This window comes from Chrysochloris asiatica, unplaced genomic scaffold, assembly GCF_000296735.1.
Source record: "Chrysochloris asiatica unplaced genomic scaffold, ChrAsi1.0 scaffold00078, whole genome shotgun sequence".
Taxonomy (NCBI): domain Eukaryota; kingdom Metazoa; phylum Chordata; class Mammalia; order Afrosoricida; family Chrysochloridae; genus Chrysochloris; species Chrysochloris asiatica.
The window spans coordinates 4238744-4253852 of NW_006408596.1; the positions used below are offsets into that span (position 1 = coordinate 4238744).

The 15109-nt window shown below is 38.8% G+C and overlaps 1 protein-coding gene across 1 annotated transcript in view; it reads left to right on the forward strand.

Moving 5' to 3' along the window:
- The window catches only part of IFT81 (intraflagellar transport 81 homolog (Chlamydomonas)), a 176567-nt gene that overhangs the window by 119887 nt on the left and 41571 nt on the right, over nucleotides 1–15109 (forward strand). Inside the window, 4 exon segments of the mRNA XM_006878371.1 lie at nucleotides 10348–10387; nucleotides 10690–10821; nucleotides 11812–11883; nucleotides 11969–12054. Of these exon segments, the coding sequence (XP_006878433.1) occupies nucleotides 10348–10387; nucleotides 10690–10821; nucleotides 11812–11883; nucleotides 11969–12054 (330 nt within the window).

The following is a 15109-nucleotide window of genomic DNA, read 5'->3' on the forward strand; positions in this document are numbered from 1 at the left end:
GCTATGGGTCGGAACCGACTCGACGGCACTTAACAACAACAACAACAACTAAGGATAAGCTGAAGAGGAAGGAGGATGAAAAGTTACCCGATATGGCTGCCTTGAGCTGCTCTAGCCAGACATTTTCCACCTGGAACAACTTTAGAATGTGTCAGGAACCTTTCCCAGGACAGCCAGTACACCACCCATTATTTCATCAGTAACAATTGAACAGTGTTCATGTTTGCATTTTATCCGTGTTCCCTCATGGATGCTTTTCTACATGGTTGGCACTGCAGTTTGCATTCCATTTAGTTACTTTGCAGTGGAGTTCTAGTCACTTAATAGTTCACCTTTCCCTTGTTTGCCATAGTCTTTATGATTACAGTTTTCAAAAAACAAAAGTAGTATCAAATGCAGGATGTTCAGCTAGGAGCCCTTTTGCTAGTCTAGATTAGAGATAATGAGGGCGAGAACTAGAATGTTGGCAGAAGAAATGGGAAAGAGAATAGACTTGAACAGTATATAGAGGAACACCAATTGTACACAAGAAACAAGAGCTAGCAAATATAATTGTGCAGATTAAAGCCACTAATGATATAAGTAAGACATGAGGAAGAGCTAGTTGTGTTTTTGCAGGGGGAGAGGGGAGCAGGTAGTGCAGGGGGGTCCAAGAAACAGGGAAACGAATTCTATTACACATTCATCAATATCTAGCAAGAATTCAAGAGAAGACATTGTGGTGTAGGTTAGAATTTGTAATCATCAACTTAGGTAGGTTATTTGATCACAACCCTGGGAGATGTAATCACTAAAAAGAGCATGGGATAAGACCAAATGAGGGCTTAGGAGGAAACTTCAGGAAGGACCATGTTTAGGAAATACTTCATCTCTCCGAGTTAGAGTATCTGGTATGCAGCCAAGTTTCTTGACAGTGCAGGTGCTCAAGAAATAACTGTTGAATTAACTAACATAACAGATAAAGACATTTTAAAAATCAAATCAAGTAAGCATGTGATAAGTGGAAGGTGTCTTCTAGAGATGGAGTTCTTGCATGTTCAAGAGATTTGTTGCCTGTACATTCCAACAACAACTTGATTTTATGTAAAATCCTTAGATTATTCTTTGTTTCCTTGAGGGTTTTTAAGCTACAGTTTTAGTCTATAGTTCCATAGTTTTCTAGGGTAAATCTGAGGCAAACCTAATTCTTTAGTGACTTGATCTATTTCCAGAAAGTTCCTTGAGTTATTTCCTTAAATATTTGTTCTTTTCGTTTGAGGTCTTTAGTTATTCTTGTATGTGTTAGATTACATTTGCTTTGCTTTCATTGCAATCATTCTCTTAATATTTTTAACTGTATAATTTCACTGTGTCCACTTTCCTATTTTAATATTCTATGTCCTTCACAGTGATTTTAATAGTGTCAATTTTTCTTTGTACTTTTTTCCAGTTTTGTCTTTTTTGTGTGTGTGTGTGATTCTTATATATTTCCTCACTCTGCTAGCTTATATCTCAACTCAAATTGTCTCCACATCTTTTCCATAAGACTTTGTGCTTTTGCTTTGTGATCTGATTACAAAAAACAGTATTAGTTTAGTAAAGATTCTTAAGGAGCTCTGGTAGTGTCATGGTTAAATGTTGGGCTGCCAGTTGCATCATCAGCAGTTCAAATGGACCAGCCACTTGTCCGGAGAAAGATGAGGCTTTCTGCTCCCATAAAGATTTACTGCCTACGCAGGGTTGCTATGAGTCAGAACCGAATTGATGGCACACTACCATTATCTGTGAAGAAATGTTTATCTCCCCCCCACCAAAAAAACAAACCAGAAACTCAGTTGCAAGTAAATACTTAATTGTAATTCTTCTTTCATGGAATCACTAATTCATATATGGTCTTCTATAGTTTATTAATTTATTTTATTAGGTTTATTGAGATATAATTAACGTTTATATTCAGTGGTCTTTAATTATATTTACCAGAGTTGTGTTACCTTCACCAGAATCATTTTTTCAGAACATTTCATCACTTCCAGAAGAAACCTCAGATCCCTTTGCAGTCACACTCCATTCCCAACCCTAGCCCTAGGCAATCACAAACCTCCTTTCTTTGGTGATATGTTTGCCTGTTCTTGATATTTCATATAAATAAGATCTTACAATATGTGACTTATTTCATTTAGCTTAGTATTTTCAAGGTTCATTCATGTTGTAGTGTGCATCACAGCTTCATTTCTCTTTGTGGCTGAATAGTCCATTCTATGTACATACTACATTTTCTTTATGCATTCACCTGCTGCTGGTCCCTTGGATTTGTTCCCACCTTTTGGCTATCGTTAATAACACTGGTGTACATGTATTTGTTTGAGTCCCTGCTTTTAACTCTTTTGAGTATATACCTGAGTGGGTTGCTGATCATACAGTCATTCTATGATGAACTTTTTGAGGACTCATCTGTCTTAGCTCTCTAGTGCTACTATAACAGAAATAGTACAAGTGGATAACTTTAACAGAAATTGATTTTCTTATAGTTTAGGAAGCTAGAAGCTCCAATTCAGAGTACCAACTCTAGGGGAAGGCTTTTTCTCTCTGTAAGCTCTGGGGAGAGGTCCTTGTGTCCTTTCAACATCTGTGCACCTGGTGTTCCCTGGAGATCTCCTTGTGTCTTGGCGTCAATCTTCCCCTGGTTCTAGGAGAGTCACAGCTTGGGAAATCTGTGTATAAGGACAGCCCTGACCCGTGGCTTTTCTTTTTTGGTGGTAGTATGTCCTCTCTCTTTGCTCACCTAACTCCTTTTATCTCCCATAAGATAAAAGGTATTGCAGACCACACCCTTATACTGGATCAGAGCTATAAGGGCATTAAGGGTGTTGTTTCCCACCCTTAGTCCTTCTACTGGTTTATCACATCAGATCACATCATGGAGGGTCATCTCATAGCTGCTAAACCAGTGAGAATCATGGTCAAGACAAGTGGACACATATTTTGGGGAAGACACACTCAATTCATAACACCACAAAACTGTACTCCACAGTGTCTAGACCTTTTTGCATTCCTACCAGGAATGGACAAGGGTTCCTATTTCTCCACATCCTCACTGTCGTAGTTCTCTAGGACTGCTCTAACAGAAATGCCACGAATTAGTGGCTTTAACAAACATATTTATTTTCTCACAGTTAAGAATGCTAGAGGTCTAAATTTGGATTCTATATCTGTGGGAAGCCTTTCTCTCTGTCAGCTCTGGGGTAAAGTCCTTGTTCCTTTTGAGCCGTTCCTTTTGAGCCGTTCCTTTTGAGCCGTTCCTTGGTACATCTCTCTTGCACCACTTGTGCTTCTTGTTGCATACTTAATCTGCTCTTTCATATCTCAAAAGAGATTGACTATATGAGTCAACCATTTGAGATAAAAAGGGAAACATTTACACAAGGACAAAGTTCAGAAGGGTTAGGAAAGAAGGAGTGGAAACAGGAAACACAGGGAGGAAGTGGGATGAATGATGTGACATCATTGCAATCAGTGAGATGAAACAAAATGTGTATGAATTTTTAATGTAAATCTTACGATCTGCTCTGTAAACCTTCACCTGTTCACAATAAAAAAAAAAATTAAAAGATTAACACACTCTGGTGTTGGAGGAGAATATTGAAAGTGCCATGAGCTGACCATAGAACCAACAGATCTGTGTTGGATGAAGTGCAGCCAGAGTGCTCCTTGGGGGCAAGATGGCCAAACTTCATCTCTCATGCTTCAGACATTATTGTCAGGAGGGACCAGTCACTAGAGAAGGATATCATGTTAGGTAAGGTGGAGGGTCAGAGAAAAAGAGGAAGACCCCCAGTGATATGGATTGGCCAAGTGGCAGCGTCGATGGAGTCAAGCGTGTTAACTATAGTGAGGTTGGCCCAGGATCGGGCAGTGTTTCGTTCTGTTGTGCATAGGATCGCTATGAGTTGGTACCGACTCGATGGCACCTAACAATAAGAAATGTAATCTCATTGACATGAAAGAGAAAACTCTCTATTCCCAAATAGGATTATAAGCACAGGTATACAATTTAGAACACATATTTTAGGGGACACAAGCCAATCTGTAACAACAAATACTTGTTATTATTGTCTATAGTCATCTTAGTGGATATGAAGTGGTGCGGGGCGGGGGTGGGGTCCAGATTTTTGCTGCTACCAGACAGAGCTGCAGTGAACATTCTTGTCCGGTCTCTTGGTGCACATGTCCCAGAGTCCTTCCATCTAACAGTCAAAACCTAAAAGGTTTGACAGCAGCACTGTGTTGGAAAGAATGTGGACCAACAGGATATCTTACATCTTTGCTGGTGGCAAATACAGAAAATGGTACAATCACTTTAGACAAGAGCTATGTTTTGTAGAGTTGAACATATCCCTAGCACATATACAGCAAGGTCTGTCTGTATCTGATTACAGTTGTTATCTACAGTGACATTTTTCTGGTGTTTTCATTTGGTTTCTCTTTCTCCTTCCTCTGTTTTTCCCTTGTCTAAATCCTGTTTGTTCCTCCTCCCGTGTCATCATTAGGGAGGTTTTTACTAGACCCACTGTAGAGGGAATTTAGGTTTAGCTGTTAGAGGGAATTAGAGCAAGGCCTTGTGACAGGCTGGTTGGGATTTGGCTTAAAATCCAGTATTTGTGAAGGGCACCTGTCCTTTATTCTTGTGCAGCCATTGGAGATCAGCCATTGTGAGGTCTGCCCACCATGCAAAGGCCCTCTTCTCTACTGCTCTTGAAGACATGGCTTTTCTGCATGATCCTCATTTAGTTCTGCCCCTTCTGTCATTCACAACCATACCAGGTCTAGAGAAATTCCTACTGCCAGCCAGCATATACATCCTAGCAGTTATAAACCGGCTACATAGGCTTTGCTCCCCAGGTGGATACCTCGTTGTCTTAAAGACGTGGACTATGGCTGGCTCTTGGTGAAATCTGCATCCATAGTATTCTGTCGCCTTGGTGTCTCCTCCTCACTTCTATTTAGGTTCTCCACTTATCACTGACCCTGCACTCTGCCTACTGCTTGTGGTAACCCTTCTCTTTTGAGATGTGGAATCCTAGGTGTCTCTTAGTTTTGCTTAAAGTGAAATTGGCATTATGTTTCCCATTCTGCTTGTTGCTTTTAGATAAACTCTAGAACAAGGATGGGGAATCTCAGACTTTACACTGCTGTATTCAAACCCAAAACCCTCTAGTACAGTATTTTTAAACTTCTATGAGTACACCCATCAGTAAGAAGTAAACTCCCAAAACATCAATAAGAAGTAAGCTTCCAAAACAATACTTAACCTGAGGACATGAACAGGAATTCACCAAAAAAGACATTCAGATGACCAACAAATACATGAAAAAATGCTTGTGATCATTAGCCATTCAAAAGATATAAATTAAAACAACAAGGAGTTACCATCTCACCCCAGCATTTAATTAACAATTAATTAGATGTTAAAAAAAAAAAAAAGAAAACAAAAATGCTGGTGAGAGTGTAGAGATACTAGAATCTTCCTACATGGCTAGTGGGACTGTAAAATAGTGCAACCACTGTGGAAAACAGCATGGTGGTGGTTCCTTAAAATGGGTGGGGAATGTCCAACCCTTGTGCCGTATACAGACATCATAATCATTTTGTCTGATTCTACCAAGGCGACCGCAGTTCCACCCATCACATTGTTTTTGGGGTGAGTTAATTAAATGTGTGATCAAATATAGCAGGCTAATTTTTTTTTTTCTTTTTTAAAGCTTTTATTGTGAATTGAGTGATAGTTTACTGGGAGAACATCGGTTTTACACTCAACCAATAGTACTTTGTTTCATTGCAATGATTACAATCCCCTTCATGCACCTTTGGTTAATAGTGTTTGCCTCTATTCCCTCTTTTTTTTTTTTTAATGTACACAAAAACACAGAGGAATATATAATTGTTTAAACAGCCAAAGGGCACATTTTACAAGCCAGGCTCCTGCCCACCAGCACACAGCCTTTCTCTTCCCATGAGTCTAGGGTCCTCAGCTGCTCTATGTCTCTATGCCATCACCTCTGCCTCCATCTCTGGTATCGCTGCTTCTCTGATTAGAATCCCACATTCTGCTCATGCTATTCCCTTTTGATGGTCCTAGGGTCCTCTGTTCCTGGCATATAAAATTAACTACTCCCCCCTTTTTGTTACACACCTTCTACCTTTACAGTTGTGGCCATCACAATTAGTCATGATGACAATTACTCACTATTGAATCAAAAGAATCCTGTTCCCTTCTCCTTTCACCAGACCCATCTAGACAAGATGAAAACTATCCAGTGGGGAGCCTACCTTCCCAAGCTCGCTCTGAAACTAAATAAACTCTCTCTTGAAAACTTGTAAACCAGCCACTTCATGCCTTTATAGTCCCCTAGCCCCCACCCCACCCCCACACACATTTCAGGTAGCCAATATCTAAGTTGCCTGTCTCTATTAACCCTGTAGACTGAGGGGATAGGCTTAATCCTTGAAGTGAAGACTCCTTCCCTCTTGGTTGGTATATTGAGCTACTACATCCATAAGTAAAGATCAAGTTCATCAACTTATAGCAATTTATACTTGCTTCCTGTATCAAACATCTTTATTTTCCTCTAGTCGAGTTCTGATGATCAAGCCATTCAAGTTAGGTCAGATGGGTACTATCTGCAAGTTTGTTCTTGAAGCACTGGACTCTCCCCCAAGACTTCAGACCAACCAGCCCTTCCTCCTCTGTCTCATCTCAAGGTCAACAGGAGTCTATGGAACATGATTGAACTCAGCCCATATCTTCATTACTGCCTTTCACCCACTTCCACTCACAAGTACACCAATGCGGGCATTTGCAAGCTTACATGCCTGCTCGTGTGTTCCCTTTGATTTTCAGTCTTGGAAGGGGATTTGTCCTTATGTCCTGAAAATTTAGCAGGCTAAATTTTAAGTTGATAATTTTGTATGGCCTGCAAATGATGTTATAAATTTTGGCAGAATAAAGATTACCCATCCGTGCCTTAAAATGTTGAAAACGGGAATAACTGTATAACCCAGAAACTCTATTTGGTATATATCCTAGGAAAATAAAAGCTTTGACACAATTAACTCTATGCACACTGTGTTCACCACAGCATTATTCACAATAGCAAAAAGATGGCGACAACCTAAACGCCCATCAATGGAAGAATAGATAAACAGACTTTGGTACATACACACAGTGGACTATTAATGCCATGTTAAAGAATAACCATGAATCTGTGAAATATCTCATAGCGTGAATGAACCTGGAAGATACTATTCTGAGTGAAATCAGTCAGTCCCCAAAGGATTTTTTATGAGACCACGATTATAAAAAGTCAAGAAAAGGTTTTCACACAAAAAGAAATAACTCTTTGATGGTTACCAGGGATGGGAAAGGAAGGGAAGGCAAATTATTGACTAGAAGGTAGACACATGTTAACTAGGTCAAGGAGAAAGCAATGTACAATAAGATGGAGGTCAGCTGAAAGTAAAAGTGACAGGAGAAGACTCTGATAGGAGGACAAGAGTTAAAGACAACAGAGGTAAATACTGTTACATACACAGTCCTGCAGTAATGGTGATTTACCAGTAGATGCGTGGATAATGGGAAGGAGAATGGAAGTACACCCACATGTATATAGGCTTGACAGAGGATATGTGTTCTCCTGTGGCACTGCAGGATAAGCACTTCTGACCACAAAATCAGTGGTTCAAACCTACCAGCTGCTCCTCAGAAACCCTATACAGGATCACTATGAGTCAGAACTGACTCCATGGCACTTAACAACAACATTTGTACACGGGCATTTATCTTTACTGCAAGTATATTCATGAATGTGGTAGAGCATACAGAGGGTAAAGTTATTAAAATTTCTTAGACATAACCAAACACCATGAGGGAATTCATCACTGCTCCTCAGGGCTCAGTACCATGGTCTCAGAAGACACTAAGATCAATTGGCATAATACAGTCCACAAAGAGTGTTCTGCATCCTACTTTGGTGAGTAACGACTGGAGGCTTAAAAGCTCGTGAGCGGCCATGTAAGTTGCTATTGTTGGTTTTCCCCTGAATGGAGGAAAGAGGAATGAAGAAAGTAGAAGATGCACAGAAACATTAGTCCAATGGACTGATAGACCATAGCATCAGTTTCCACAAGCCTAAGACCAGAAAAATTAAATGGTACCCAACTACCACTACCAGCTGCTCTGAAAGGGAGCTCATTAGGGAGTCCTGGATAGAGCGGGAGAAAATATGGAACAAAACTCAAAATCATAAAGAAGAATAGGCTTATTGGTCAGATGGAGAATGTATAGAGTGCTGAGATTATGGCCTTTAGTCACCTTTCAGATCTGGATATAAACTCATCCCCAGGGCTCTGTTTTCACCCTTACAATAGACAGGTCTCTAAGGGGAACAGAAACACTAGTGCATGCCTTAGAGTAATCAGGAGTCCTGGTGTGATGATGCAGAGTAAGCACTAAACTGCTAACCACAAGATTGGCAGTTCAAGCCCACCTTGGAAATCCCATACAGACCATTTAAGAGCGAAGGGGCAGCATTTACCTAAGGACAAAGTTCAAAAGGATTGAGAAAGGAGGAGGAATGATGGTACCTGAAAACCTAGGGTGTCGGTGGGATAAGTGATGTTAGACATTGTAAGTATTACAATCAGTGGCATGATACAAAATGTACATGAATTGTTGAATAGAAGCTTGATTTACTCTTTAAACTTTCACCTGATTCATAATAAAAAGTTAAACATTTTAAAAATAAACAATACTGGCTCTTAGGATGCACAGTGCCCTATATATTTTTGGTTCTATCACTGTTGATCACAGGCACTGCACTCATTTCACAGTGGGCTCGTTGGAACCCACAGACAATTCAAAAAACACTGTCCTGTTGCTGTAGACTTTCAATGTAGACCTGGGTAATCAGAAGTTCCCTTCTGTTCCTATTAAGTTTGTATCATAAGATGTGCTGACTTTTTTTTTTTTAGCCTTTTTTTGTGAATTGGGTGAAAGTTTACAAGTTGTGCTGACTTACCAAATGTGTTTTCCATAACTCTTACAATCTTGTGACTTTCTCCTTTTATCTACTAAGATGGCCAAATACATTAGTAGATTTTTCTAGCATTAAACCATCTTTGCATTCCTGGTGTAGCTTCATTTGGCTGTTTTCTCTCCTTGTATATGTGTATGTGCTTGCTATCATACATTGCTATGTTTAATTTGTCACTAATTTATTTACATTTTTGCATCAGTGTTCGTAAGTTTTTCATATTGTCCCTATTTGATTTTGATACCAAGATTAGGTTAGTTTCATAAGAGGAGTGGAGAGGGCAGCCCTTTTTCCACTCCAGAGCATTTTGCATAATGTTAGAATTGTTGCTTCCATGTTTGCTAGAACTGACCACTGTGTTCTTGTGGGTTGGGTGACGTGAGGACAAGAGATTTAAATGAGTACCTCCATTTCTTTTGGTAGGGTATTCTCATTTTCCTTAAATCTGTTTACTAAGTTACAGTTTTCTAATTGTTCATAGTATCTGTTTTCTAGCATATTAGTATAAACTTGTTTAGAATATTTTCCTAACTGTTCTTTTCAATCTCTGTGTGTCTGGGTCCCATTTTCCATGTGTTCTTTGTGTCTTCTCTCATTTTTTAACTTGTGGCTACCTCATTCCAGTTTCTGCCTTCGTCTTCCCTATGTGTCTGTCTCTGTCTCTGTTTTATAAGATCACCACTCATACTGGGTTAGGGACCCTCTTACTTTGGTATGGCTCCATGTTATCTGCAAAGACCTGCTTCTAAAGAAAGTTACATAAGGTTTAACACTTACACGTATCTTTTTGGGAAACACAATTCAACCCACTAACAATTGGTCACTCTTAAAATTTTTAACATAATTCTTGACTTAACAAAGTCTAAAGTTCATCGGTGTCTCCCCATCAACACACGGACCTTAAAATACTTCACCCTCTCTTGTTTTGCATGTGTATTATTGTCTTCTGGTGTTTAATTTCTACCTTAGTACTGTGTCTCCAAAGATAGCTGTGGGTGTTGTGAGTCTTAGTTATAATTGAGGGTAAAGTTCAGATACCCTAGTATAGTTTACAAAGACCTGTCCTCCGCCTAAGCCTCGTCTTTCTCTCTCACCACTTCCCAGACACAGTCCAGCCTAATAAACTCCTGTTATTTATAAGTTTATTCTTGTCCTCTCACCCTTCCGAGCCTTTATATATGGTTTCTCCTTTTTTCTGTACCCTCCTTCCCTTGTCTAGTTTCCCCTGGCTGGTTCCTGCTAATCCTTCATGCTTTAGTTTGGGCCTCAGTTTCTCCAGGAAGTTGTTCCCACTTATCCCCAAGCCTGAGTCGGCTCTTGTGAGAATCCTGTGTACACCTGTACCACCTTCTGTGTGCCCACCATTTAACAGCCAGTTTACCTCAACATTACTTGAGGTGCAGGACTTTGGGCTTTTTTGTTCACTGTTGTTCCTCAGCACCTAACAAAGAGCCTGGCATACAGTTCAGTACATGGTTGCTATGACTGTTATCAGCACCTTCATCTATCATAACTCTCACATGTCTGCTTGTTGTATAAATAGCTTTTAAGCATGCCAAGGAGCTTAGCGTTAAGTTACAAGATTGACAAGGGCAAGCATTGTTTAAGAGCCACATGTGAGGCCTTTGTTTGTCACTTATTCAATCATTTGCCCTTTTCACACTAGGAACTAACCCAGGAGTGTGATGAAAAGAAATCTCAGTATGATAGCTGTGCTGCAGGCCTGGAAAGCAACAGGTCCAAATTAGAACAGGTAAGAACCAAATTTAGCAAAAGCTGCCAGTGCGCATATACTTCCACTACACCACCCTCAAAGGAGCCTCAAATCCGTGTTATCACTTTGAGTTTCCTGAATTTCATAGAGTTTCTTCAAACTTAATGTTTACAAATGGATTTCTCCTTCTGTGCTGCAACCGTTAAGTCTAAGCCACCGTCATCTCTTTCCTCTTCTCCCACATAACCTTTCCCTATATCCAGTCTTGCCCTTCTAAAGTTTATTCTCCACAGAGCAGCCAGAGAAACCTTTTTGGATCTTAGTTCATCCTCTGTTGGCTTCCCACTACAGCTCAGATGAAATCTTACTTTCAAACTGTGGGCCCCAAATTGACTTCATGTCCATTTCACTCCTTGTCTGCAGAATTCCAGCCATGCTGGCTTCCTTCCTGCCCTTCACATCGGGCAAGCTCCTTGTCACCTTGGAACTTTTATAGTTGCTTGTTCCTCTACCTGGAGCGCCCCCACATCACCCCTAACTCTTTGCCTTTTCATCTTTCAGATCATAGCCTCCTCATCACCTCCTCACAGACATCTTCTCTATCTACCATTGCCCACTCTCTTCCCAACGTGACCCCCTCAGCCACTCTCTCCCACTGTCCCACTGAGTTTCCTCCAGAGCACTTATCCCCTTCAGAAATGACCAGAGTTAGGTATGACCTGTTTATGCCTGTTTCCTCTATTCAGATGAGAGCAGCGACCTATCTCTCATGTTTACAGCTGTATCCCCAGCACCTAGAGCATCGCGGGACATACAGCATTAAATATATAAAATTTTAATAAGTGAGGGCTTTAGAACTCCCTGAGTAGTCTAAAGGTTGTAAGCTATTATGTTTCAGAATACAAAGTTAAAATTGCCAAAGAGCAAATGACACTAATGGTGTTTCATTTGTTATATGTTGAAAGTATACCTCTGTGCCTGTGTATTACTCTTTCAATAATATTGCCCATTTATAATGCTATATTATAGGAAGTTAGAGGACTCCGTGAAGAATGTCTTCAAGAAGAAAGTAAATACCATTATACAAACTGTATGATTAAGGTAAGACAAAGAAAATGGATCTAAAGCTTTTCTGAGATGTTTTTTAACATCAAGGATGTACCTAAAATGTAGTCTTTTCTCTTAGAACCTAGAAGTACAACTTCGCCGGGCTACTGATGAGATGAAGACTTATGTCTCTTCTGATCAACAAGAAAAAAGAAAGGCAATTCGGCAAGTACTTTTGTTGTTTACATAGTGAAACTTATTATTTTCACTTATGGAAGTTTGACAATTAAGATGGAATTGTACATATTTGGAGTACTTTAAAAAAGCATATTGTCATTGTTGTTATGTGGCATCAAGTTGGTTCGATTCTGTATTGCATTTCCAAGAACGTCTGGTAGGTTTGCACTGCCAGCCTTGTGGTTAGTAGTCCAATACTTACCCTATCCTACAGCACTATACCAGAGCTCAAAAAACATGTATGTTGTTAAGTGCCATCAAGTTGGTTCCAACTCATAGGGTCCCTGTATAGTGTTTCCAAGAAGCAGGTCATAGCTTTGAACTGCCTGCCTTGTGGTTCAAACTGACTTTATAGTACAGTGCTCTGTCGTACTATATGGTATTATTAGGGACTAAATCTTGTTAAACATCTTCTGAGTATTGCAGTCCTAATAAGTAGATAGGAATGCATATAATTTTATAGTTGGTTTTGTTTCTGTCTTTTTAATAAGTGCTGAGATTGGTCTCTTGTAAAATGCCCCCTATAGACTTGGACTCCAACTATCTGCCTACTGTTTAAGCAGTGTGAGTGACAACATTTCAATTAGGAAACTGTGATCGCGGTGTGCCAGCTTTCAGAAAGAGAAATGGGTTCAAATACCCCCAGGCCTTATGTGGTGATTTTTTTTTTGTACTCTTAGCTTTTTTTATAATCCTAGATTTACTATAATGAATCAAATGCTTCCTTAACAAATTTATAGTGGAATTACTAGCTGTGAGAAGATGCAGTAATTGAAGAAGACAAGCTTTCTTTGCCCTTCATCACAGTTCTAATGTTTTGCTTTTACCATTCTGGAAGAATTCAAATGAAGTGTGGGATTCACTTTTACTGTAGATTGCAGTTGAGAGCTTGAGTGGCATATGCATTATGTTACAAAAAAGGAATCTAAGAAATAGAATCTCTCTGCAGAGTCTACATTTGTTACAGATCTAATACCCTGGAATGTGAGCCAGGCCTAAAATATCCAATAAATTATGACTTTTTTTCTAGTAGAGTAACATATTTAACTAAAAAGGTACTTATTCAGATTCTTTCATGAAATGTAAGCTTTGCTCAAAGAAATCTATATGGCCAGGGCTAAGAAAGCTGAAAAGTTAATTTTGTTCTTTAAAACTATTAAGTTTAAAAATTAAGTCTCATATCTTCCAAAGTAGACAATAGAAATAATTTAATTGCTCCTGAATTAAATACTGATTTTCTCATAAATTTTCTAGGCAGATGTTATTTTTTCATAATTTAAAAAGTCATTATAAGCTCTTGCCAGTCACTAGTTGTCCTGTGCCATGCCCAGAGCAATACATGGTAAGAACAAATTGGAATTGGCTACATCTTGCACTCACTGATCTTATGTAAATTATTATTTTATATACGTATATATATAATACTTTCATTGTTACTCCATTTTCAGCATTTATAGTTACTTTCTGGCTTGGCTTTGAAAAATTTCCTGCAGGTGTTTATTTAAAGAAACAACTTGTTTTCGTTCAAAGCACTAGATCCTGGTTCTTATTACTTATTACTTTGTTTCTAACCCTGGTTTTTCCAGTTGTTAGCTGTGCTTCGGCAAGTCACTTCCTCTTCTATAAAACAAGGAGAACAATGTGTACCATCGAAGGTCAAGTTAGATATAATGTACGCAAAAGTGCTTTGAAAATTGTAGTATGATTCCTTTGAGGGCAAGGATCCTGTCAAACCTGTTTTCTACTTTAAACCCTCGGGCATACTTGGCACATAATAGATGCTCTGTAATTATTTCTTGAATAATTAAAAATTAGATGTTAGTATTACATGGGGGAATGGCATGAGCCTGTTGAATACTTGAGACGTTTATACATATATGGAAGTTATAAGGGAATTTGGACAGTTTTCAGACATAAGGTAGTCAATAAATTATTTAAGGCTATCTGAGTTAGATATTCTAGTTTTATTTTACAGTTTTCTCCCATTATACATTTTTTTCTCCCATATGTGTTCATGAGGAAGCTGTACATCGACCATGAGGCAGTCATTTGAACTACTGAATATTAAAATCAGGAAATATGTGTGCAAGGGTTGTGTCCATTCACTGTACTTATTCAGTCTGTATGCTGAGCAACTAATCCTAGAAGCTGGATTACATGAAGAAGAACATGGCATCAGAATTGGAGGAGTACTCATTAATAACCTGTGATATACAGATGATACAACCTTGCTTGCTGAAATTGAAGAGGACTTAAAATACTTATTGATGAAGATCAAAGACTTCAGTATGGATTGCAACTCAATGTAAAGAAAACAAAAATTCTTCACCTCTGGATCAATGAATAACATCATGATAAACAGAGAAAAGACTGACATTATCAAAGCCTTCATTTTACTTGAATCCATAATCAAAACTAATGGAAGCAGCGGCCAAGAAATCAAAAGATGTATTGCACTAGGCAAATCTGCTGCAGAAGACCTCTTTAAAGTATTCAAGGACAAAGATACCAATTTGAGGACTAAGGTACCATTCAAGACATGATATTTTCAGTAGTCTTATATGCATGTGAAAATTGGATAATGAATAAGGAAAACCGGAGAAGAGTCAATGCATTTAAGTTATGGTATGGTGTGTTGGAGAAGAATATTGAAAGCACCAGAAGACTACCAAAAGAACAAATAAATCAGTCTTGAAAGGAGTACAACCAGAATGCTTAGAAGCGAGGATGATGAGACTTCGTTATAAACTTAGTATTTTAAATAACAAAATTAACTTTTCAGCTTTCTTAGCCCTGACCATATAGATTTCTTTGAGCAAAGATTACATTCCATGAAAAAATCTGAATAAGTACCTTTTCAGTTTAATATATTACTCTTATTAGAAAAGAAGTCATAATTTATTGGATATTTTAGGCCTGGCTCACATTCCAGGGTATTAGATCTGTATCAGCCACCACTCGTCTGTCAATTTATCATACTGTGGTGGTTTGTGAGTTGCTGTGATTCTGAAAGGTATGCCACCAGTATTTTAAATACCAGCAG